General features: G+C 43.2%; 2 protein-coding genes across 3 annotated transcripts in view; both read left to right on the top strand.

Annotated features, from left to right (window-relative positions):
- The first annotated feature begins 464 nt into the window (after window positions 1–464).
- Ecscr (endothelial cell surface expressed chemotaxis and apoptosis regulator) lies at window positions 465–8,995 on the top strand. Of its 2 annotated transcripts, XM_048811638.1 has the most exons (11): window positions 467–614; window positions 830–922; window positions 4,382–4,432; window positions 4,592–4,651; window positions 5,130–5,261; window positions 5,608–5,667; window positions 6,250–6,363; window positions 6,741–6,839; window positions 7,040–7,076; window positions 8,376–8,472; window positions 8,653–8,995. In XM_048811638.1, exons 1-11 carry the CDS (start codon window positions 554–556, stop codon window positions 8,659–8,661), a joined length of 813 nt encoding a protein of 270 aa, XP_048667595.1. In that variant the 5' UTR covers window positions 467–553; the 3' UTR covers window positions 8,662–8,995. The 2 variants fall into 2 exon arrangements, with proteins under 2 accessions (XP_015340283.1, XP_048667595.1); XM_015484797.2 differs by lacking the exon at window positions 830–922 and having other exon boundaries at window positions 465–614.
- Window positions 8,996–15,756: 6,761 nt separating this feature from the next.
- Dnajc18 (DnaJ heat shock protein family (Hsp40) member C18) overlaps window positions 15,757–26,802 on the top strand; it is a 31,118-nt gene continuing 20,072 nt past the window's right edge. Inside the window, exons 1-3 of the mRNA XM_015484787.2 lie at window positions 15,757–15,912; window positions 17,843–18,029; window positions 26,047–26,192. Coding sequence (XP_015340273.1) covers window positions 15,873–15,912; window positions 17,843–18,029; window positions 26,047–26,192 — 373 coding nt within the window. The 5' untranslated portion in view covers window positions 15,757–15,872. The remainder of the gene's footprint in view (window positions 15,913–17,842; window positions 18,030–26,046; window positions 26,193–26,802) is intronic.

Below are 26,802 nucleotides of genomic sequence, written 5' to 3'. Positions count from 1 at the left end.
GATGCTTAGCATGTGGTATTCTTGCTTTTCTATTAGGAATAATAATAATATTTATAAACTCTCCTTGAAAGATGTTGGGAGTCCTGTCTGGATTGGGAGCCCTGAGGAGGAGAGGAATGTGGAGAATTCAGAGTCTACAGAGCATGGGCGGCTAGTGGGCTCAGCCTCAAACTCAATCCTGGGAGAGGAAAACCTGGTCTGAAACAGCCTGCTCCAGGAAAACCTCCAAGTAGTATAGGGAAGGACTTGAGGGACCCCCTAGGCAAGGAAGACAGTGATGTGACCAGATTACTATCATTGCTCATAGGGCCCTAGAGCCAACCGGAGGCGCACTGGCCACAGTCACTGCTGTTCAGCATCACATCCTCATCTGGGCTGCGTGCTGAGCAGGGCCCCTGGAGCCGGTCCCAATCTGTTTCCTTCTATTCTTTGACAGGAAGCTCCTGGAGAGCCAACCCCCACCCCACACCCCGCCCCAGTACTCCCTTTCTCTTCTCCACTATGGATAGAGTCTCCACAGAGCAGCTGCCTGCTGGCCACCTACCCAGCTGACATGGGGACCATCGGAGCCAGGCAGCTGTGCTGGGCGATCCTGGGCTTGCTCTTCCTCCAAGGTAAGGAGCGCTTGCCACTTTCCCTTAGTAATTCCCACTCATCCCTCCCCTGGGACACACGCCACACATGCTCTGCATCCATGGATCTGCCTGAGGGAGGGAAATTCCAGACCCTTTCCACAATGGGGATCAGTCTGACTGGGGGGTGGGGTAGGCATTACCAGGCAGGGACAAAACAGAGAAACTATTAAATCCATTTGTGGAAATTTTTTCAGGGAGAACTGGGTCCCTCATAGAGATGGGCCCCCTGAAATGTGAGAAGCAACTGGCTTGGCTTGAGCTTGAGGCTGGAAAGCTCCTTCCAGAAGGTACACAGGCAGGAAGAAGCCTGCAGCTGTTCCATCCAACCTTTCCCTTGGGTCTGGGTGCTATGGTCACCCTATAGATTGTTGGAGTACGAAATTGTGTCCGGGCCTTTACAGATCATCTTTCTTTTTTTTTTTTTTTCTTTTCTTTCTTCTTCTTTTTTTCCTTGCTGGTGAGAAGTAAGAACTTGGGAATTCTAAAAGCTCAAATCACAGCAAGAAGGCCTAAGGTTAGACACAAAGAACTATTTACCAAAGCAGTTGTGTATAACATTCTCACCCAAGGGGCTAGATGAGATAACTTCCAGAGGAGACGACTCAGAAGCAACACCTCTCAGACAGGTCTCTTGCCAGCTCATGAAGGAGCTCTAATTAGGGAGCAGTTGCTGGTAACCGTGAGAAGTCCAGGACACTCTGACTCACAGGGCAGCAACTTCCCTTTGGTCAATCCACCCCCCCCCCAACCTCCCAAGTCCTCTATGGAAGATTTATGAGGTTGTGTTCAAAGCAGCAGAAAGAGAGAGTGCAAGAGCACTTCTATGGAGAGAGGTGACTGCCCTGATTGGTGGTAGGATGAGAGGGCCTGAGTACCAGAATATTCTGCCTCCTGGAGATATCCGACATTTTTCTGAAAGCCACTGGCTGGGAATAAAACTCTAACCAGGCCTCTCTGCCCACATAGGACAGAGTCAGAGATTTGATCTGGGGCTGAAGGGGAGGCTGTAACAGAAACTGCAGGGGGAGACTCATGAGGCATTTTCAAGGGCCTAGACTTCTCCCAGTTTTCTGACCCACTGCCCTGTCCCAGGCACATACCCAGGCTTTATATACACTCTACCAAAGTGACTAGCCTCCTTGGGTTCCCTAAACCTCTCATCCTCAGAGCTCTGGGCATTTGCTGTCTCCTTCATTTTGGTAAACCGAGGAATCCTTTTGAGCATATTCATGCCCACAGAGACTTGACTGTGGCTACAGAGTCAGGGCCGACTTGTAACTCAGAGGATTTGAGAAAGTGGGGCAAAAATTAAAATGTCTAGCACTGATTGAGCATGTACTGTCAGGCACCGTGTTAAGTGTTGAACATGTGTTTTCTTTTCCTTGCAACAACTTATACGATACTAACATCTCATAGGGTTTTTTTGTGTTTATGAATTAATTAATTTTGGCCCTGGGGATTGAATCCAGGACTTTGCCCATGCTAAGCAAATGAGCCCCACCACTGAGCCACACCCCTATCCCCTCATAAAAATTGCATTTTAAAGAAAACTGAGGCCGATGTCAGACAGTGAGTGAGTGACAAAGGCAGGATTTGAACCCAAGCTTGTCAGACTGTAAAATCCATGATTTTACCTACTAAACATGCTGCTCTGAGGAAAACAGAGGGATAGGGAAGTGGTAGATTGGGAGGAAATGAAGCAGGGAGGGGTTAGGGAATGGAGACCAGGAAAATCAGAAATTCCCTTGGCCACAGTTCTTTGGGTGTCTACATGCCAAGTGGTCAGAGGTACCTGGCCTGCTGAAAAAAACCTGACTCTAGTTCCTCGCTTACTTGCAAGTGAACCTTCGCAGGTGAATCTTTACAGGTGACAAGTCGAGGGAGCAGAAGGGGACAGGAGTCAAAGAGAGGGCAGGCAAATGAGACTTGAAGCTTGTGACTTTGGAACTCCTTCCAAGATGCTAGACAGGTTTCTTTCTAGGTAAATGCTGAAGTTGGTGCATTGTGACCACTTCTTGCAGCACTTCGATGATATGTAAGATACGCTGGATCAGTAACTGATAGTGTTAAGGTGCGCTATGGGTTGAAAGTCTTCCCCAAGTTATCCCTAGCTAGAAAGGCTTCTTTCTAGCCTGGGGTGTCTATAAGTTTTAACTCCTCTCTCTATCCTTCACCCACAAAGGAATGTGGTTGTCAGATTGTGCCCTGATAAAACATGGCCTAGGGTTTGGGCAAGCTTGGGCTTGGAAACAATTAATTCCACACTCTCTATGTGATAGCCCCATGGAGGAAGGCAGTGGCTTAAGAAAAATAAACAAACCAGCAGGCTGCCACAGGCCGGGGTGGGCTCCTGGCACCCAGCCGCCTCCATCCACCCAGGTTTGGGCTCGATGCTTTCCTGATGATGATAGGCCACAGGAGCAGAAGGGCCAGGCAGGGGCCTTCGGCCCAGGCTGAGTAAAGGGACGGGAACCCAGCTGGGCGGCTCCACTTCCCCACGTTGTTTTCCTTTCACATTGTTCACAGGTTTCAAGAATGATTTCATTGTGGAAAGTGAGCAAACCCAACTGACCCTTGAGGGCCCACATCCACAGCAGGATACAGATAGGGGACCATAAGCACACACACATCTGTAATAAAAGAAACCCACAGACACACACATAAATGTACTAAATGGCTAATGAGGGCTTCTGACCCGGGACTCCTAGTAACTGACTCCTCTCTAGGTTTGGTCAATAATGACCATTTCCAAAGAAGCCTCTGCCTGTGAAAGTAAACTGGTAGGTAGCTCCTTATAGAGCTTCTTTGCCTCCTGTACACACCTCAGAACCTGCTTCCTGTGCAGGCCCCTACCACTGGCTGGGAAGAGGGGAGAGAAAGAGAGAGAGAGAGAGACACACACACACACACACACCCTAATATAAGCATTAAACCCACCCCAAACCCATTTCATTCATTCACCTTCCCATCTCCTCCCCTTGGGAGAACAATCTTAACAGAGGAAAATTAATGGCCTGAGCAATAGTATAGGGTGCACATTAGCCTAGAGACCTGGAATCCTGGGTCCTTGTCCAGTCATGCCAGGCTACTGGCTCTCTCTCTTTGAACATGCCATTAGTTTAAAATAACCTTCCTCTGGGCTGGGTAGAGTGCTTTCCTAGCATGCATGAGATTGGGTTCAATCCCCAGTACCACAAAAAACAAAAACAAAAATCCTTCCCCCGATCTTGTGTGAGGTTGGTACCGTACCCATAGATTGGTCAAGAGCCAGGAAAGGACTCTGGGACTCTGGACCATGAAGTGGTGGTGATGATGCAATTGAGTCCCATTTCTAATGGAAGCCAACACCATGAGCTGGAGACCTATCCTTTAGCCCTCTGCCATGTGCGCCTTCCTTCCAGTCCATGAAAATCCAGACTGCTCAGGGTAGGATCCAACTTGTGGGTCCTATTCAAGCATCTGGGCCTAGAAGCTTAGGAAAGGTGAGAGGAGCGCTAGGCCAGTTTAGCACTGACCCCAGGGCTCTGGGGCTGGGGCCACAGTTCTCAGTGGCTCGTCTAAGGCTGAGCTCACAGAGGGATATTTTTCACTTGGCCCAGCCTAACATGTCTTGAAAAAAGAGAGAAATGAAGGGGGTGGAGGACGGGTAGGAAGAAAGACCAGAAAATGCCAGATATAGAGAAGAAGAGAAGGGCATAGAGAGCTAGGAGGTAGCAGACCCTTCAACCTAAGATGATCTGTTTCAGGACCCTGTAGCAGTTTAAGTCTGGTCACGGAGCCAACTTCTCCCAATACAGGTGAGTGAGTGTGCGTGCCTGGGGGCCTTCCCTCTCCCCAACCCCTTCCCCCAGCCATTCAAACCTGTTTAAAGCTCCAGAGTTCTTGGATGGGCAAGGGATTGGGGTGTCACCAAACCTGCTTAACCCCCAACTCTCCATCTGCCTCTATCCTTGCAGGAGAAAAATCTTCCTCCGAGTTTGGCAGCCCAAGGCTTCTTTTCAGCTCCAGTATCCCAGGTACTCGGCCTTTGATACCACAAATGCCATCCAGGGAAGAACTGGGGAGGACCCAGACACTGCATCTTCTCTACAGGAGACTATAGACCAGTGGGGGAAGGGACAAGCCTACAATTCCTACACTAGCAATTTTTATAAAGCAGGGGGAAAGTTCATGGGCAAGAGTAAAAAATGCTGTAGAGGCCAGACAAATATCAGCCTTCAGACTTGGGGGGCCAGGGATGATTCCCAAAGGCATTGGCCTCCAAAACTGAACCAAGAAGGAGTTATGAATAGGTGAAGGTGGTGAGGTGGAGGATGATGGGGTATGTGCCAGGCAGAATAAACATCAAGGGTAAAGGCCCAGAGGTGAACCAGAGAATGACCACTTCTGGAGTTGTAAGCAGGAAAGAAGAGGAGGATTTTGGACTAACGAGCCCTCTCTGTGCACGGGCTGCCTGAGGCCCTGAGCAGGCCATTTGTGTTTCCTAATGCATAGCAACTTCGCAGAAGACCCCACAAAGCCCCCTGGGATCCAGGAACCCTGTAACAGGGAGATCAAGTGTCACAGATGGGCACTCCTTTAAGAACCTGACTCAGGCCCAGGCACAGAAGCACACAGCGGAACTTAGTGAGTACCCAGGGTGGGAGGGGCAGGGGGTGAAGAACCCTGGGTTACATCTGGGTGGGGTCCTTCTTCCCCTCCTTGGGAGGCAGAGGTGTGGGGGTCTTGAGGCCAGGAGCCGCATCAGTTGCACCTTAGTTTGGAAATAATGAAAGAGATTGGAGAGGAGTTGAGACAGGAAGTTAGGCCTGGCCACAGAGAAGGCAAAATGAGACTGGACCTGGGACCAAGAAAGGCATAGATGAAGAGAAGAAGGGGCTGGAGGGCAGAAAAGGTGGAGAAAGGCCATGCTTCTCAGACAAGGCTGGGGAGGGTGGACACCCTCTGTTGTGGCCACCTGTTTCCCGCACAGGCACTGGAGCTCCACACAGCAGTAGCAGCAGTGGCGGAGGCGGCAGCAGCGCAAGGGGAGGTATGTCCTACATGGCAAAGAGGGGGGGTTGGAGATGTCTTGTGGCTCTTGGATAGTTTACTCTCCAGACTTATTTGGGAGGGGGGGTGAGGAGAGATAAGGAAATGGAACAGCAGTCTGGCCTGAGATACAATTAGTTGAACAGGGGAGGAGTGGAGTGACATGCCACTTTTTAAGAGGGCCCAACACCTGTACTGTCTCCTTAACTGACAACCCAATTTGTTGAATCATCTCCAATCCTTGGCAAAACACAGACAACTCTACCTAGCCCGATCTGGCTTCCTAGCTCTAAAGCATAAATCCTTTTCCTGTGGGCTCCAAAGAGTAGTGGAAAATATCCTGAACCTTCTGGAATCCTCTGAAACCAGTAACGTGAGCAACTAGCAGTGCTGTTCAGATGAGCCCACATCTTCACAGTCCACATTTCCAACCTCTATCCCCATGAGATCTGCCCAGAGTGGCAAGGAAGTCTTGTAGGGTGTGGCTCTGTAGCCTTGTATATGGGGAGCAGGAGAGAAGCTAGCTGTCTTTGGTGGCTGTGTCAGTACCCTTCACTGATACATCAAACCCACTCTGTTTCAGAAACATCTCAAAATGATACTTCTAATTCAGTCACCATGGACTCAAGTATGATGGAAGACTTGACCATCCTGCCTAGCCCCACATTAGCAACTGTGCTCACTGTGGCTGCCTTTGGTGAGAAAGGAAGATTAGGATGTGGGGGTAGGATCTGGGTCTGAGCACACAAGTTCAAATCTTACCCGTTTGTTCCAGGAGGGACTGGCTTATGAGCAAGGCACTGATGGAAGAAAGGTTCCATTGGTCCTCTAGCCAGCTCTTTTTGGCTGTGCTGGACTCCATGTTCTTATGACAGGAGGGAGCTAGGCTGTAAAGCCCACTCCAGCCAGGAACAGCAGGCTGATAGCTCATTTGTTCAGCAGAGAAGTGAAATTCACTTTGTTCCCCGAGCCTGTCTATATAATACTTAGCCAGGAAGGGTATTCTGGACTCTTGTTGCCCCCTCTTGTCCCCCGTCATCATCTTTCCTTAACCCCATTCTTTTCCCTGTTCAGGTGTGATCAGCTTCATTGTCATCTTGGTGGTTGTGGTGATCATCCTAGTCGGTGTGGTCAGTCTAAGGTTTAAGTGTCGGAAGAACAAGGAGTCAGAAGGTATATGTCTTTCCCCTGTGCTGGGGGACCTGGAGCCCAAGGCCAAGGTGGACACCCAGTTCAGGCTGAGGGAAGGAATGGCACAAGCCTATAAGCCCCATGGATGAGTTGGAAAGATCCCCTTGGGTGGGCTTTGAGGGGAAGGCTGAACTTCTGAATTATAGCAAGTGACCCTAATGTATGTCCTTGCATTTTTACAGATCCCCAGAAACCAGGGAGTTCAGGACTATCTGAAAGGTAAGACTGTCAGAAGTTCAAGGGAGGCATCTTCTATCTGACCCCCTTTTTCTCTACTCCAAAAGGAAAACACTTCCTGCCTCACACACACATGCGTGCACACACACACACACCCCACATCACACACCACACATCACGTACACCTCACACATATATATACACCCCATACATACTCACCATACAAATCATACATCACACACCACTGACACACACACACCATAATCCTGCCGCCTTTACTGAGGCCGGGGGTAGGTGTAGGAAGGCCAGTGGCGGACCTGAAAAGAAACAACCAAGTGACACGAGATGGATGGGAACTCTTCTTTTTTGATACCAGGAATTGAACCCAGTGCTTAACCACTGAGCCATGTCCCCAGTCCTTTTTATGTTTTATTTTGAGACAGGGTCTCCCTAAGTTTCTTAGGGCGTCGCTAAATTGCTAAGGCTGGCTTTGAACCTGTGATACTCCTGTCTCATCCTCCTAACCTGCTGGGATTCCAGGCAAATGCCACGCCTGCCTCCCCACCCCAAGGAACTCTTCAGCTCCAGGGCTAAGCCCTTAATGATAATTATAGGAATGCAGATTCTAAGATAAGACCTCTCCTCTAAGTTTAGGAACCTTTTATTGACTGGGCCACTCGTAATAGTATGTAATGTGCAATATGAGCTCAAATCCTTTCAACAATTCTCCAAGGTAAATATAACTTCATTTTATATAATTAAAAAACTGAGGGTTTCAGCTGTGGTGGCACATTCCTATAACCTGAGCTACTTGGGAGGTTGAGGCAGCAATTTAGCAAGACCCTGTCTCAAATTTAAAAAATAAAAAGGGCTGGGGGTGTAGCTGGGGGTGTATCTCAGTCGTAGAGTGCCCTGGGTCCAATCTCCAATACCAAATATAAAAAATAAAATTTAAAAATTGAGGCTGTAGGGAAGTTGTAACTTGATCAAGATCAAATCAGTAATGGGTAGTAAATGCAAGTCTTTGAAGCTTCAAAGCTCACTCTTTTTAAAAAAAAAAAATTTATTTTTTAGTTGTAGTTGGAAACAATACCTTTATTCCATTCATTTAGTTTTACATGGTGCTGAGGATTGAACCCAGGGCCCCGCGCATGCTAGGCAAGCGCTGTACCTCTGAGCCACAATGCCAGCCCCTCAAAGCTCACTCTTGGTTCACTATGGTGCACCCCCTAAATATAGATGTTTTTGAAGCGCCCCCCCCCCCCAGCCCCTCGCTGGGTTCCTTGCCTCTCATTGCCCTTCCAGCTTCTTTCTGTAACACAAACTTCCTTCCCGCCCCAGCTGCTCCACAGCCAATGGAGAAAAAGACAGCATCACCCTCATCTCCATGAAGAATATCAACATGAATAACAGCAAAGGCTGCCCCTCAGCAGAGAAGGTACATTCATCTATTTCCTTCCTTCTCCAAATTCATCTTTCCCTCCTCCTGCTCCTATTTTCAGGCTCTGGTTCTTGGTCAGCAAGGAAATACTTCCAAAGACCCATGTTCTTCTGCCCTTTCCCCTACCCTCCCCTTCCTAAGAAGTTCACCCTTCCTCATTATGTATTCATTTTGCAGGTTCTTTAAAAGTGACTTTGGTCCCCATGGGTCCAAGGATGATGCAGCTGTTCCATGACTATAAGGAGGAAGAGATGAAATTGATAGAGGCAATAAACCATATATAAATTATTTTATTGTTTTGTGTCTGCTCCTGGATCTAAAGGACACTGGCACTCCTCCAGATCTGGCAGCAAGCTTCCAGCATGAGAGACTGCTTCCCACACAGACAGAAATATGGCCTGGTCCTCTTCTTTCTAGAGTCATACGAAGGAGCAGCCTATAAAGCAAGAAGAAGGAAAAATACCGCAGTGGACTGATCCTTTATACTTGCATTAAAATTATTTTCTAGTTTGCAGTCTAATTTCTTTTAAGGTCTATGTTTCTATGCACATTTCTTCCTCTTTGTGTGTGTGGTACAAATACAGGACCTCATACTTTCAAGCACTTTATCACTGAGCTACATCCCCAGTCCTTTTTGTGTTTTGAGACAGGATCTCCCTAAATTGCCCTGGCTGGCCTTGAACTTGTAATCCTCCTGTATCAGCCTCCTGAGTTGCTGGGATTACAAGTGTGCACCACCATGCCTGGCTCCCTTGTACATTTTTTAACATTCCAGAAGCTTTCCAGCTTTCTTTGCTAGGCCAAGCATTCATATCTCTTTCTGCTTCTGTGGGAAGCTCTCTGAGAAATGTGGGAGAGAAACTTTTTATTCAGTCTGCCTCTGTTCACCTATTTTATTAAGTGGGGTTGAGGTAACTGACTGACCTACTCAACAGAAATGAGACACAAGGGACTGTAAACAGAGACCAATCATCACCAATAAAAAGGTTTTTTGAAGTGCTGGGGATTGAACAATCACCTTACCACTGAGCCACATTCTCAGCCCAGGCAATACAAAGTTTTAAATCTGTAGAATAAAAACAAGGGAAGCACAATCCATTTTGACTAAGAAACTCCAGGAGTGAAAGCTGAATGAAATTCAAGTGTCCTCTGCCAGCATGGATACACTTCATTTTGGCTCTGAGCATGAGATGACCACTGGGAAGATTTACTTCAAGGATAGGTCTTTAAGGACCAAAAACCCACACATTTGACCTTTGACTGACATTGTGTTTGTGTCCTAGAAACATAATAAAGGATTGCAGACATACTGTGAAGTCATTAAAAAGAAAGGAAATATCTGTTTTCTTAGTAATAGTCATGTCTACCATGTCATTGGTTTGGAAATGAATCAAGAGAAGTCATCTGTGTGTATCTAATCTACTGCTAATAGGCAGTTTAGGACACAGGGAGAATGGAGCTTACTCACCTGCAGGAACAGTATGCTATTTTCTTCTGGCTTTGACTTCATAAAGTGGTATGAGACAGAATGTCTACAACAAAAAGTTTTGTTTTATTTGTCTCAGTTAAACTATAAAATACTAGGCATGGTGGTACATGCCTATAATCCCAGGAACTCAGGAGGCTGAGGCAGAAGAATTGTAAGTTCAAAGTCAGCCTCAGCAATTCATATAGGCCCTCATCAAGTTAGCAAGGCCCTGTGTCAAAATAAAAAATAAAAAGGACAGGGGGTGTAGCTCAGTAAGGTGCCACTGGATTCAATCCCTAGTGCCCAAAACCCCTCCAAAAAACTATTAAAGTGGGCTAGGCACAGTGGCACACACCTATTGTCTCAGTGGCTCGGGAGGTTGAGGGAGGGTAGAGGGAGATACTAAAGAGAGCTTGTTGGGGACTGAAGGTGTGTAGCTCAGTGGTACAGCATCTGCTTTGCATGTACAAGGCTGTAAGTTCAATTGTTAGCACCAAAAATAAATAATAAAGTGAGGTGGCTGGACTACTTGGCTTTCACTAACTTCTTTTGTTTTATATCCCACAGTTCTGTGAACTCTAGATCTAAGAAAAAAAAAATGAATGAATGAATGAAATGAATCTGTTGAGCAGAGTTTACTCTGGTGGGAGCCAGAGACACAACCTAGGTGTCACTGGCAAGTCTTTAACATTCTCAGGAATTCCTTCTCTCCTCACAAGCTACTGGGTAGGTAAAATGAAATAACAAGTGGAGATACTTGGGAAGTAAAGTACTCATCAGCAATTGTAGCAGACAGTCTAAAGCAGTACCACCCAGGTCCCACTTCAGGACTAAGATATTTGTTCCCCAATTGCAGCAGTGTGCTGGCCGCAGAGAGATTTTGGCTGCTTGATGGCTGGCTGGTGGGGGTGAGGGGAGGGATGAAAACCTGGACCCCTTACCTCAATTTTCCCCCCTGCTCAATCCTGCTCCTCTTACTCTTCACAACTGTAGTTTTCAGAAGCATCACCAATAAACCCTCAGTAGGCAAATCTCAGCATTTCAGTCATTTCCTAGAGAATCCAACCTATGTAGCAATACTACAGCATTTTTTAAAAAATAATTCACATACATTTGATTTATACCACACTGCAAAAGGCACATGACTTACTAGCCAGTTCCAATACAAAAATTTATCACTGGGATAGAACCCTCCAGGTGACAGAACAATGTATAAAAAAGTCTTGGATTCTGTTTAGGGCACTTATTCAAATGCTTAGCATACTGAACTAATTGGTCAAGTGTGTGGGTCTCACTCTAGATAATTCAGTCAGCGTCTCCATTATAAGGCCACAGATTTCTCCTGACTCTGGACAATGTCCTGCAAATATGAGTTGTTATTCATAAGGTATTTATATGTGTGGGAGAAGGGGTGAACTGGTATTAATATCTTTGGGTTTAAAAGGCTCTTACCCTACTGCTGACACTGCAGTACCACATTAGCCATGTTGATTTTCCTGCTGCTAAGTAAACTTTATACTTTGGGAAGGGGTTGAGGATGAACTCAATGCTGAATTCTGCTCTTTAGCAAACTATGTTAGAGGGGGTTATTTGGGAGGATACTTTTATTTATGCAAATACAAGACCCCACCTCTGACAGGAAATCCGAGTGTAGCCTTCTGCTGCCCTTGCAGCTTCCCTAAGACCACATCTCCTCCTTGTTGTCTAGACAACAGGATGGTGGCCATTTACAAATGACTTCCTCCCTTTTCTGATATAGGACTACATGGTCCTAAAGCAGGAGCAAGTGGTGGGGTGGGGAGATTTATGTAAAGTGTCCTCTCATTTATTCCCCAATCCTATGGGAGGGCAACCAATACACCAGCTCAGGCACACAGGCCCCATGGACGGGAGGACTGTTTTCCCAGTATCTTTCTTTCAGGCCTGGATGGGGCAGAACTCAATCTTACAGGGCACATCGAAAACCTCTGGATCAACAGGAAAAATTCACTACAATTCAACAAGTATTTTTTTAAAATGTAGAAAATGGGAAAACCTGGCTGCAGGCCTCCTTGGCCTAACTTTGGCACACAATTTCCCAAAATCAGGTTATTCCTAAAACATTCTATGTGAATCTGTCAGGAAAACATTTATGACTCATTTTACCAGTCTTTCCTGGGTTTGTGGATATCCTCCTTTTTATTTTATTACTAGGGGTTAAACCCAGGGCTTTGCATATGCTAGGAAAGTGCTCTACCACTGAGCTATATTCCCAGGACTTTTTATTTTGAGACAGGGTCTCACTAAGTTGCCAGAACAGCCCAAACTTGCAATCCTCCTGCCTCAGCTTTCCCAGTACCTGGAATTACAGGTGTGTACCACTATACCCAGCCTTTCCATTACCTGGATTCTGCTCCTAACTAGTTTCTTTATTCATGGTACCCCTTCTCAATCCTGCACTCCCCCTCTCAGCCAAATACCCATGACTTCATGATATTGAGACATCTCTGAGTACCTGTAGACTTTAACCATGTGATTCTGGCTCCAAGTTGCAGTCCATCTCAGCTGGCCATCTTCTCGAGCAGGCTGTCTACCCTCCCAGAACCAAAAAAAACTTCCTTATATACAACCACCTGCTGGATGTTACTGATTAGGTTCTTGAGCCACAGATCACAAGTAGCTCCTTCAGGATCTAGATTTCTGTAATCACACTGCTGCCTGGAATATATAAGCTGGTCATAGGCCCAGGGTCCCAGCATAGAGCCTTTGACTCATCTTATGGTTTGGGTGCCTCCCTTGCCACTCAAGAGTATAACAATCTAATTGTGATGGACGTTTCTTCTCATATTTTTGTCATCTTCTGCTCTTTCTGAAATATGGGATAATCACTGGTTTTGGCTGCTGGTTCAGGGGTTAGGGTGAAGGGAAAAGCAGCTTTCCCTCCATTCTTGGTAGTGTTATGCTTCTTTCCTGCTTGTAGTAATTTTGCCACATATATATGCTCGGGAGTCCAGTTAGTCATAACCATGACCTTATGACATACTCCAGTATAGACATGCCCAGTATACACTCCTACATTTTTAAAAATATTCTTCTTTAGTTGTAGATGGACACAATGACTTTATTTATTTATTTTTAGGTGGTATTGAGGATCAAATCCAGTACCTCACCTGTGTTAGGTGAGCACTGTACCACTGAGCCACAACCCCAACCCTACATCCCTACTGTTAATTTGCTATAACAAAACACATACAAAAAAATGATTTCTTGCTGGGCACAGCGGCACACACACCTGTAATCCAAGCTACTCAGGAGGCTGAGGCATGAGGATCATAAGTTTGAGGCCAGCCTGGACAACTTAGTGAAGCCCTATCTCAAAATAAAATGTAAAAAGGGGCTAGGGCTCGGCTCACACTTGTAATCCCAGAGGCTCTAGATGCTGAGGTAGGACTATTGTGAGTTCAAAGCCAGCCTCAACAAAAGTGAAGCACTAAGCAACTCAGTGAGACCCTGTCTCTAAATAAAAAATATAAAATAGGGCTGAGGATGAGGCTCAGTGGTCAAGTGTTCCTGCTTCAATCTCCAGTATCCCCTACCCCCCCCCCACCCAAATGGGCTGGGGAAGTAGCTCAGTGGTAGAGCATCTACTATCATATATGAGGTCCTGGATTCAACCCCCAGAACCACACACAAACACACACAAATGTTTCTCTTTCACCAAGCTAGTTCATAATGGTTGGCTACAATGTATTAAACACATACTACATGCAATATAAGATACTAAATACAAACACTCTTATTATATTCTATAACAATCTTATTCAGATCTCTCAACAACTATGCTAATTCTCCCCGCTCAGTCAAATGAAAATGATCCAATATCAGTGCTTATTGGGATTGGGGGCACTGCAGAGCACTATCTTAAGGACTTGTTTTGTAATTGATGCTACAAATGACACAAGCATTTAGTGGTCAATTAGTTTGGTAGTTTTCAAATAGTGGGTTTTTTTTTTTTCCTTTAGTAGACCACAAAATGTAAGCCAGAAAAAAGCAGAGCTACTTTGATTGAAGAAGCAAAGAAAGGTAAGATGCTAGAGCCTTCCCTGATGTGCCTTCCTTCCCCTTCCCACTCTCCATATAAGATCCCAGAGACAGGATTGGGGATGTAGCTCAGTGGTAGAGCACTTGTCCAGTACTGCAAGGCCCTAGGTTCAATCTCCTGCACTGCAAAATAAGATAGATAGATAGATAGATAGATAAAATTAAAACCACCAATCTAATCTAATCTAACCTCATAGGTGAGATGTATGTGAGGACTTGGGTTCAAACCCCAATATAATTCCCATCCAAAAAATTCTATAAGGTGGAAATAATCTTACAGGTAAGAAAACTGAGGCCAAAGGAGAAGAAGGGAGTTGGCCAGGGCCACACAATGATTTGTTGCAGGGAATTGCTGGAATTGCATGCCATTTGGGGCTTTTCCTCTTCCAGTTCCTGTCCAGGGTTATCCATCATCACCACACCTACCCCACTCCCCCAAAAGCCTAAGTTGCTGCTGCTACCATAATTGATTTAGTCTTCTTGGGTGAAGCTCTGAATGAATTCCAGTTTTTTTCAGGTGTATTTTTGTTTGTTTTTGAGATGACAGTTTTGCCATTTCCTAGATCTGATCTTTGGACATTCCAACCCACCCACATCTTCCTGCATGCATGAGTCAGTGAATGAGAATACTGTAGCCAGTAGAGCCATCCAGACCTTTTTCTTTTTTTCTTTCCTTCTTTCCTTCTCTCTCTCTCTCTCTCTCTCTCTCATATTTATTTTTTAGTTGTAGTCGGACACAATACCTTTGTTTTATTTATTTATTTTTATGTGGTGCTGAGGATCGAACCCAGGGCCTCGCATGTGCTAGGCGAGTGCTCTACTGCTGAGCCACAACCCTAGCGCCTCTCTCTCTCTCTCTCTCTCTCTCTCTCTCTCCTGGGGATTGAACCCACTTGCTTTACCACTGAGTCACATCCCAGCCCTTTTTAAAAATTTTATTCGTTTATCTTTGTTGTTGTTGTGTTGTTTATGTTTTTTGGTACCAGGGATTGAACACATGGGCGCTTAAACGCAGAACCTCATCCCCAGCCTTTTTTTAATTTTTTGAGACAGGGGTCTTGCTAAATTGCTTAGGGCCTCACTAAATTGAAGCCGGCCTTGAACTTGCAATCCTCCTACTTTAGCCTCTGCAATAGCTGGGATTACGTGTGAGGCCCTGAGTTTGATCCTCAGCACCAGATTTGGTACTTCAGAAAAGGAACCGGCCAAAGAAACGCCTGCGTGGGAGAAAAGTCTTGAGCACTGGGTTCGATCATTAGCACCACGTAAAAATAAACAAATAAAATAAAGGTACGCTGTCCATCTACAACTACAAGCGCGTTTCTACTTCATTTTTCTAATTCTAATTTCGTGGCTCTTAAGCTCCCTAGAACTGGAGTGTGCACCCCACAAACCATCTCTGAATCTCTGGGGCCCAACACAGACTTCACACTGAACAGGAATTGGTGTATTTTAAAAAGGACATCCTGAAGAGTAGAGTCAAATTGTCACCCTCTACCCTATAGATTACGAAGCTCTTCGCAGGCAGGACGCTCAGTTGCGCCTCCTTGGATGCACTGAGGTAGAGGCAGGGCAGAAGCCGCTATTCGCTCTCTACAGGTGAGGAAGTGTCGGTAGCTGCTCAGTGGTCGTTTAGCCGCACTCGCGGCTATTCTCTGGGTCGAGCCCCTCGGTCTATCTGCACCTCCGCAGACCTTTCTCGTGAGGCCTGCCGGGAATTGTAGTCCCGTGTCCCTTGTAGCCCATACAGACAACTACAATGACCAGCGTGCCCCGCGCTCCATGCCCCCCTTCTCTTTCAGCCTGGGACGCCCAGGAGGCTCCAAGCATCTGCTGACTGGAAACGGATATGGCGGCCACTCTGGGCAGCGGGGAGCGCTGGACCGAAGGTACCAGGTCCTGGCTTGAGGGTGGGATAAGGTGGCATTCCGGAGAAATCAAGGATGGGGCTCCTGAAAGAGCATAAAGGTTGGGATCCTGAGCTCGAGGTGAAGGATGGAGGCCTGTAAGAAGATGCTAAGCTTAAGTAGCATTCCGAAAAGGGTGGAGGACCGCCCAGGATACAGGCCAGAATCCCGGAACGGGAACTCTGGCCCGAGCTAGGGCCCTGGCGGGAACTTAGAGTCACCGGTGACGATTTGTTGCCTCCGGCCCCCAGCCCCGCCCTGCCCCGTGCCCCGCCCAGGGCCCCCGCAGCCATCCTGCCCCTCCTTCACCGGGGTAACTGGAGGGTCCCCCGGGTGCTGCGGTCTCCTGCAGCTTGCTATCTTAACCTTATCTATTACCCCATCAAACTGGGCCGCACGACCCTCAGTCCTGGTTTGATCTTGCCCCTGCAATATGAATCAGGACCTATAGGCTGCCCTTTTCCATCCTATAGCCAAGCGAAAAGTATTGATCCATTACTTACTGTGTTGAACCTATAATGGGGATTTGACAGACATGGGCCTCTGAGCCAACAGAACTGTAGGCTCAATGAGAGAGTTTGAAGGGTTATCAACTAATTACAAAACAAGCCCAGTAAGCCTTGGGCTAACATAGCAAGGTTGAGGGTTTGAAGCACACTGATAAGGCCCAGCACAACCCTGAGTGTCAAGGGAGGCTTCTTGAAGTAAATGTTACAAATGATGGTATGAAGGATTCATTGGAGTTAGGCCCACTTATAGGAGGAGTGTCAGGGAGCAATGGGTAGTCACTGAAGGATGTTAAGCAGGAAATGATGTTTTTAAAGCCTTTCCCCGATTCTCCAGACAAGACATGAGGCTCTGCTCTCTTTGAATTCATGAAACTCTCTTTACATTCTGCTGGTGTTATAATTTATTGAATCCTCTCCTATTAAACTAACCTCTTTGTGGTTAGGAGTAGGTCTTACTCCTACATTCCCCCCTGAACTATCTAGCCAAGTTTCTTTGTATGTATAATTGTTAGTTTAAAATAATTGAATTTCTCTTTACTTTAAATCTTAGGAGTAAGAGGCATTGCAAAAAAAGTTTCATTTTCTGAGCAATGTTGCTTCTGACCATGGAGCAGAGAGAAATAAATTTCCCCCTGTATTGCACTAGAAGCAGGGTTTTGAGTAGATGCCCCTTTTCTGACTTTATTTGATGATTGACCATTGTTAAGTATGGTAGACTTTCTATACTTCATGTTTCTTTTCTTTGTTCTTCTTTTTCCCTTTGTAGTACTGGGGATTGAATCCAGGGGCACTTTATTACTGGCCTACATCCACAGCCCTATTTATTTATTTACTTTTTAGTTGTTGATAGACCTTTATTTTATTTATTCATATGTGGTTCTGAGAATCGTACCCAGTGCCTCACACATGCCAGGCAAATGTGCTACCCCTGAGCCACAGCCCCAGCCCTGCCCTTTTTATTTTAAGGCAGGGTCTCACTAAGTTCCAGAGGCTAGCCTGGAACTTGTGATCCTCCTGCAGACTCCCAAGTTGCTGGGAATATAGGCTGTCCTTCATATTTCTAGCATTTCTAAGTTTTTCTCAGCTGCTTTCTCATATTTTCTGTAATAGTTTTCCAGGAAAGATGTTTATTCAGCTTTGTATAGATACTCAAAAGTCAGCATGATGGGTATATAGTTTATAATAAAGCATTTGCCTAGCGTGTTCAAGGCCCTAGGTTCACTCCCTAGGACCACTCCCCTGCAAAAAAAAAAAAAAAAAAAAAAGTCCGCATAATGTCCTTTGCCTCTTCCTAATACCTTTCTTCTCTTGTCTCCAAGCAACCTCTAAGAGAGTTAAGGCATATAGCAAAGTTGATTTGCAGAGTCAGGCAGAGGCCTTATTGAGAAGCTATTACTTTGCAGCTTACATTGATGCAGTTAGAAGAAACAAATACCCAGAAGACAAACCTCCTGAGAGTCATGACCCCTGTGGTTGCTGTAACTGCATGAAGGCACAGAAGGAAAAGAAGTGCGAGAATGAGTGGAATCAGAACCGACAGGGTGAAGGGAGCTCCACTTATACTGAGGAACAACTGCTTGGGGTACAAAGGTAAGCATGTGGTGAGATGAAATGAATGATTGTATGTAAAGTGCTTAGAAGAATGCCTGGCACAAAGGATGTGCTGTGTAAGTATTGACATTATTACTTCTATTTTTAAAGCACAATAGCTTCTTGACCTCATAGGAAAGACTGGGTAGAAGAGGAATATTGAATATCGGGTATAATGTGAGCTGTCTGCCCTGCTATGGCTTTAAGAGAGGCAGAGGAAACCAGCTAGACATTACAGATATCTGTTAGAACATTTTATCTAACGACCAGAGAATACACATTCTTTTCAAGGATACATGGGATATTCTTCGGAATGGACCATATCTTAGGTCAAAACAAATCTCGATAAATGTTAAAAGATTGAAATCATGAGCCATGATTTCATGGTGGTGCGATGCATACCTGTAATCCCAGTTGCTCAGGAGGCAGAGGCAGGAGGATCTGTGGTTGAGTGCCCCTGGGTCAATTCCTGGTGCAAAAAAAAAAAATGGAAAAAAGAAAGAAAGAAATCATACAGTGTATATGCTGCGAAATTAATAACAAAAGGAAATTTGGTATACTTACAACCAGTGGAAATTAAACCACAAAGTCCCCCAAAACAATTATGTCATGGCAGATTAAAAAATCCCTTTTTTGGGGGGGTTGTGGTACTAGGGATTGAACCCAAGGTCTTGAGCATGCTAGGCATGTTGTACCACTGAGCTACACACCCAGCCCCTAGAAAATGCTTTAAGGTGAATGAAAATGAAAATACAATATACCAAAACTATGGGATGCAACTGAAATACTGCTTACAAGGAAATTTATGACTATAAAATTATGAGTTTTGTTTTGTTTTTTAGTTGCAGTTGGACACAATACCTTTATTTTTTTTTTTACTTTTATGTGGTGCTGAGGATCGAACCCAGGTCCTAGAATGTGCTAGGTGAGCGCTCTACTGCTGAGCCACAACCCCAGCCCCTACTTATGTGTTTTTTTAAAAAGACCGTAAATCAGTAACCTAATCTTCTACCTTAAGAAACTAGAAACAGAACAAAGTAAACACACACAAGCAGGATAAATAGAATAATGTAACATAGAAATAAATGAAGTAGAGAATGGAAAAACAATAGAGAAAGTCAATAAAATCACGAGGTAGTTCTTTGAAAATATCAACAAAATTGACACATCTTTGGATAGACTGGCCAAGAAAAAAAGAGAGATGGCTCAAATAACTAAAATCAGTAATAAAACAGGGGACATCACTACTACTACAAAAATAAAAAGGATTTTTTTTTTTTTTTTTTTGTACCAGGGATTGAATCCAAGGGCACTTAACCACTGAGCCACATCCCCAACCCTTTTTATTTCTTTATTTTGAGACAGGGTCTCACTAGGTTGCTTACAGCCTCACTAAATTGCTGAGGCTAGCTTTGAACCTTCAGTCCTCCTGCCTGAGCCTCCTGAGTCACTGGGATTAGAGGTGAGCACCACCACTCCCGGCTAAAAAGGATTATAAGAGAATACTATGAACAACAAATTAGATAACCTAGATGAAATACACAAATTCTTCTGTCTGGATTGAGAAATAATGGAGGAGAGGGTGCCAGGAAGGGTGGGCACTATTAAAACACAATATGTGCATGTATGAAAAACATCACAGTGAGCTAGGTCTGGTGGTGCATGCCTATGTATCCAGCAACTCAGGAGGCTAAGACAGTAGGATCACAAGTTTGAGGGTAGTCTCAGCAACTTATTGAGACCCTGTCTCAAAATAAAAAGGGCTGGGGGTATAGCTCAGTGTTAAAACACCTCTGGGTTTTATCTCTAGTACCACAAAATGAAAGAAAGAAAGAAAATGTCATTGTGAAACCTGTTAATTTATATGATTAATATTGGTTAGTATGTATTTTTTTAAAAATTAGAAAAATTAGCTTGGTGTAGTGGTACATGCCTATAATTCCAGCTACTTGGGAGGCTGAGGCAGGAAGATCACAAGTTCAAGGCCAGCTTGTGCAACTTAGTGAGACCTTGTCTCAAAATAAAAAATAAAATGAGCTGGGAATTATCATGTGTGAGGCCTTGAATTCAGCTGACTTCACTGGTAATTCTACCAAACATTATTTATTAGTACTAGGGATTAAATTTAGTGGTGCTTAACCACTAAGCCATATCCTTAGTCCTTTTTATTTTTTATTTTGAAACAGCATCTCACTAAATTCCTAACCACTAAATTGCTGAGGCTGGTCTTGAACTTGTAATCCTCCACCTCAGCTTCCCAAGTGTATGGGATTACAGGTGTGTGCAACCACATCCAGTTCTACCAAACATTTGAAGAATTAATCCTTCATAAACTCTTACAAAAAAATTATGAATGAAGTTAATACTTCCAAACTCATTCTGTAAGGCTAATGTTACCCAAACCAGACAAAACACACACACACACATACACACAAATAAAACCACTGGGGCTGAGGGTATAGCTCAGTGATAGAACCCTTGTCTAACACACATGAGGCTCTTGGTTTTATCCCCACCACAAAAGGGGAAAAAAAGGAAAGAAAGCAAATCTATTAACCATTATCCCTTTAGATATAGTTCCAGAAATCTTTAATAAAATACTAGCAAGCCAAATGCAGCATTTTGTAAAAAGAATTATGCACCTTGACCAACTGGAATTCATCCCTGTTTAGAAACATTACATAACACAAAAATCAATCAGTGTAATATACTGTTAATAGAATAAACAACCAAAAAAAAATGCACACTCATTTCAATAGTTACAGAAAAAAATATTTGACAGACTGGGTATGGTGGTGCATTCCTGTGATCCAAGCTACTCAGGAGGCCGAGGGAGGAGAATTGCAAGTTTGAAGCTACTTAAACTGTACAATTTAGGGAGATCCTGTCTCCCTAAGGGAATGTAGCTCACAAATAGAGTGCTTGCCTAGTATATGTAAGATTCTGGGTCCATTTCCTAGTACTCCACTTCCCACACAAACACAAAAGCATTTGACATGATAAACGCTCTCATATGAACTAGAAGAGAACTTCCTCAATATGATAACAGTCATCTACAAAAAATCCATAGCAATATTATATTTAATGTTAAAAATCTCTGTTTTCCCACCATGATTAAGAAAAAAGACAGGTAAGATCTACCCCTTACCACTTCTATTCAGCTTTTTTTTAGAGGTACAGGCCAGGGCATTTAAGCAAGAAAAAGAAATAAAAGCCAACCAAATTGGAATGAACAGTAAAATTATGTCTGTAGATAACAATATCTTGTATATAGGAATCCTAAAGAATTGCATACACACAAAAATACTATTAGAACTAATAAGTTAAGCAAAGGTGTTTAAGATATAAGATCAATATGCAAAATTAATTGTTTTTTATATACTGGCAATAAATAATCTAAAAATTAAGTTAAAATAATTTCATTTATAAATGCATAAAAAAAACCCAAAATGCTGGCCAGGAATGGTGGTGCACACCTCCAATTCCAGCAATTTGGAAGGCTAAATCAGGAGGATCAAAGGTTTGAGGTCAGCTTCAGCAATGTGGTGTGGCCCTACACAACTTAGCAAGACCCTGTCTTGAAATTTAAAAAAAGGGCTGGGGTGTAGCTCAGTGGTGGAGTACCCTGGGTTCATCCCCTGTACTAAAAACTTTAAATAAAATAAATAAATAAATAGATATATAAGACTTGTACATTATGAACTATAAGACTTCATTAAAGAAATTAAAGAAGACCTCAATAAAGTAGAAGATGTATTTTCAGAAATTAGAAGGCTTAGCATTGGTAATATGAAGATAAGCGCCATGGCTCACATCTATAATCCTAGCAGGTCTGGAGACTGATGCAGGAGGATCTCAAGTCAAAGCCAGCCAGCCTCAGCAACTTAGCAAGGTCCTATGCCCTTAGTGAGACTCTGTTTCAAGAAATAAATAAATGAACAAACAAACCAACAAACAATTAAAAAGGGCTGGAAATGTGGCTCAGTTGGTTAAGTGCCCTGGGTTTAATTCCCAATACCGAAATAAAATTTTGATAATATAATATTCCTCAAATTGATTTACAGATTCAATATAATTCCTATCAAAATCCTAGCTGTCCTTTTTTTTAAATATGTTTGAGTTATTGATGGACCCTTACTTTATTTGCTTATTTATACACAGTGCTGAGAATCAAACCCAGTGCCTCACACATGTGAAGCAACGCTACAACTCCAGCCCCTAGCTGTCTTTTTTAATTTTTGTTTTTGGTAGTATTGGGGATTGAACCCAGGGACTCACACATTTACTAAGCGAGAATTCTACCGCTGTGCTACATCCCCAGTCCCTTTTAAAATATTTTCTTTTGAGGTGGAGTCTCACTAAATTGCCCAGGCTAGCCTTGAATTTTCAATCCTTCTGCCTCTGCCTCCTGAAAAGCTGGGATTACAGGGGTGCCACCACACCCAGCTCTATCTGTATTTTATTGAGAAAATTGACAAGCTGATTCTAAAATTCATAAGGAAATGCAAGGGACCCAGAACAGACAAAACTATTTTGAAAAAGTGGAATGAAATTGAAGGACATATGCTTCCTGATTCAAATCTTAGCACAAAGCTACAATAATGAAGACCATGCAGACTGATATAAAGAGAGACATATACATCAATGGAATAGAATTGAGAGTCCAGAAATAAACTTTCATATTGATTTGGCGGGGGTGGGGGGGTGGGGCGGTACTCAACCACTGAGTCACATCTCCAGCCCTTTTTGTATTTTATTTAAGGTTTCACTGAGTTGCTTAGTGCCTCACTGTTGCTGAGGCTGGCTTTGAACTCTAGATCCTCCTGCCTCAACCTCCTGAGCCATTGGCATTACAGGCATGCACCACTGTACCTAGATGGACCATTGATTTTTTTTAAGTTGTTGATAGACCTTTATTTTATTTATTTAAATGTGGTGCTGAGAATCGAATCCTGTGCCTCACACATGCCAGGCAAGTACACTACAGCTGAGCCCCAGCCCCAGCCCACTGATTTTTTAAAAAAATATTTCTTTTAGTTGTTGATAGACCTTTATTTTATTTATTTATATGCGGTGCTGAGACTCAAACCCAGTGCCTCACACACGCCAGGCAAGTGTGCTACTGCTGAGCCACAGCTCCAGCCCCTTGGACCATTCATTTTTGACAAGAGTGCTAAGACATTCTCATGGAGAAAAGAGTAGTATTCAACAATATTGTTGGAGCACCTGGATATCCACTTGCAAAAGAATGAACTTGGATTCCTACCTTGAACCATATACTTAAATTAACTCAAAGACCTTAAGACCTAAATATAAAAGCTGAAACTATACAACTCTTAGAAGAAAATATAAATGTAAGTCTTTATGTCATTGGATTAGGGAGTGGTTTCTTAGATATGACAACCAAACCTAAGTGACAAAAGAAAAAATAATAGATAAATTAGATTTCATCAAAATTTTAAAACTTTTGGGCCTGGGGATGTAGCTTTGGGGTAGAGTACTTGCCTAGCATGTATGAGGCCCTGGGGTTCAATTATCAGACATGGCGGGGGGGAACTAAAGCTTCAAAGGATGCTAATTCAAAAATTAATATTTCAAAGAATGTTATCCATCAAAGCCATAGCTGGGTGTGGTGTCACAGGTGTATAATCCTAGCAATTTGGGAGGCTGAAGCAGGAAGATTGCAAGTTTGAGGCCAATTTAGCAGGGCCCTATCTCAAAATAAAATAAAAAGGGTGGGGGATGAAGCTCAGTGGTTCAATCCCCAGTAACAAACAAACAAACAAATAAAGAAAGAAAGAAAGAAAGAAAGAAAGAAAGAAAGAAAGAAATCTGGAGCCCTGGGTTCAATCCCTAGTAATCAATCAATCAATCAATCAATAATTTGGAATAAGCAAATCTACAGATATGGAAAGTAGATAAGTGGTTGCCAGGGGCTAAAGGAAGGGAAGATACTGTGTTATAGTCCAGCCTGTTGCTGATTTACTATGCATTCCTCAACAAAATTGTGGGCCTCTGCATACCTAAGTGAATTATATAGTAGCCAAAGATTAGAGGCATTTTAAATGCTCGTGATTATGGGCTGGGGATGTGGCTCAGGTGGTGGCGCGCTCCCCTGGCATGGATGCAGCCCGGGTTCGATCCTCAGCACCACATACAAACAAAGATGTTGTGTCTGCTGAAAACTAAAATGTAAATTTAAAAAAAAAACAGTGTTTTTTAAAAAAAATAAATGCTCGTGATTAGGGATGTATATGCATCCATACTATACAAAAAGATGGATTAATGCTTTTTTTCTGTACCTGGGATTGAACCCAGGGGTGCTTAACACTGGGCCACATCCCTAGCCCATTTTTTGTATTTTATTTAGAGACAGGGTCTCACTGAGTAGCTAAGTGCCTCGCCAAGTTGCTAAGCCTGGCTTTGAATTTTCAATCCTCCTGCCTCAGCTTCCTGAGTTGCTGGGATTACAGGCATGTGCCACCTCACCCAGTTGACTAATGCTTTTTTAAAGAATGAGGTATAGGGGCTAGGGTTGTGGCTCAGTGGTAGAACACTCACATAGCACTTGCGAGGCGCTGGGTTCAATCCTCAGCACCAAGTAAAAATAAAATAAACATATTGTGTCTAACTACAACTAAAAATATGTATATTGAAAAAAAAAGAATGAGGTAGATATACAATACTTAATGTTTAGTATTAGATGCTATTAATCACTTTGATAAATGCTTTATTTAATCATAGCACTAACTCTCTGAAATATGAGTATAATTTTAGTTCATTTTGGAAGGCAGCACTAAGGTTAAATATACAGGAGGATCAGATTCAAACCAAAGTATTTTGACCTTAAGTTCATATTCTAGTCCAGTAGTTCTCAAAGCATGGCTTGGGAACTCCCAAGACCTTTCCAGGGTGTTCTGTACATTTAAGACTATTTTTATAATGCAAACATGTTACTTTTCTTTTTTACTCTTATTTTCTTATGATTATACAGGGAAGCTTTTGAAAGTCTATATGGCATAATTATATCATCACTCTATTTTTTAAATATTTGTTTTCAGCCAGACACAGTGGCTCACTTCTATAATCCCAGTGATTCGGGAGGATGAGGCAAAAGGATTACAAGTTCTAGCTGGATGCAGTGGTGCATACCTGTAATCTCAGCTACGTAGGAGGCTGAGGCAGGAGGATTGTAAATTTGAAGCCAGCCTCAGCAATTTAGTGAGGCTCTAAGCAACTAGCAAGACTCTCTCAAAATACAAAAGACTGAGGATATGGCTCAGGGTTTAAGCACCCCTGGATTTAATTCCCAGTACCAAAAAAGGGGAGTAGTGTGCTAGGGGTGTAGTTCAGTGGCAAAGTGCCCCTCGATTCAATCCCCAGTATTTAAAAAAAAAAATACCCTGCAAGATGAAAAAAGTGATGATGTTTCCTTTAGGCAAGAAAAAATGGGGTGGTTTAGTTGCATATTCTCTCTGTACATAAAATTCACAAAAAACATCTAATGGTGGTTTTCCCTAAGGTGGGGTACAAGGGAACCAGGAATGAGGGAGCAGGAAGATTTTTCATTGTATATACTTTAGTACTGGTGGCTATTTTTTTTTTTTGCTGTGGGTATATATTAACTTTTTACAAACACAGTTTAAACAGATAGCCATAAGGGAAATGGGAGGAGGGACCTAAATAAATAAATAGGGTAGTTAGCTATTTCTTCTGGCTTTGAAATTCAGTGGTTCATCTCTTAAAATCTGAGCCTGAACTTTGATGTAAGGATTAGTATTCTTGTTCTATCCACTCACAGGAATATAGGGAAAATAAAATACTAGATTTAAAAGTACTTTGAAAGGCATTAAAGCCTGGATGGGAGGATTTGAATGTTTCATTAATGAGTTCACTAATTTTCTTTTAAGTCTGTTTTGAGTCTCACAGATTGAAGGAGGATTGATGTACTATTTTGCAGCTAATAATATAAAAATGCCCTTTGTAAACATATTTCTGATTATTTCTCTTTTTATAGGATCAAGAAATGCAGAAATTACTATGAAATTCTGGGAGTTTCTCGAAATGCCAGTGACGAAGAGCTTAAGAAAGCTTATAGAAAACTTGCTCTGAAATTTCACCCTGACAAGAACTGTGCTCCAGGAGCAACAGATGCTTTCAAAGGTCTGATTCTGAGCTGATGCTGAATTTTTCCCTTGTTATGGTTTCTCATAGCCAGTTGTTTTCAACCTTCCCTGCAGTTGTTTTATAAGACCTTAAGCAGATTTTTTTTCTTGCCACACTTCATAAGTAGTGATTATCAGCAAAGCTTTCTCCTGCCTTCATCCATGTAACCTTAATTTGATTTGAAAATAAAGTATTTGGTTTCATTTCCTTATTTTTGTGATACTGGGAATTGAACTCAGGTCCTCATACATGTTAGACAGGTTTTCTCTCATAGAGCTACATCCCCAGCCCTTTTTATTTTATTTTGAGACAGTGTCTTGGTAAGTTGCTGAGGCCAAGGGTTGCTAAGGCTGGCCTCAAATTGAAGATTCTCCTAACTCAGTTACTCAAGTCGCTGGGATTACATGTATGTGCCACCACACTTAGCTCAGGGAAAAAAAAAGAAAAAAAATATATATATATTTTTAATTGTCAATGGATCTTTATTTACTTATATGCACTGCTGAGAATCGAGCCTAGTGCCTCACACATGCTAGGCCAAGTGCTGTACCCCAGCCCTGAAATATATATATATATATATATATATTTTTTTTTTTTTTTTTTTTTT

Source organism: Marmota marmota, unplaced genomic scaffold (genome assembly GCF_001458135.2).
Source record: "Marmota marmota marmota unplaced genomic scaffold, marMar, whole genome shotgun sequence".
Taxonomy (NCBI): domain Eukaryota; kingdom Metazoa; phylum Chordata; class Mammalia; order Rodentia; family Sciuridae; genus Marmota; species Marmota marmota.
Note: the sequence above shows the minus strand (reverse complement) of the source record. Positions and strands in the feature narration are given on the sequence as shown.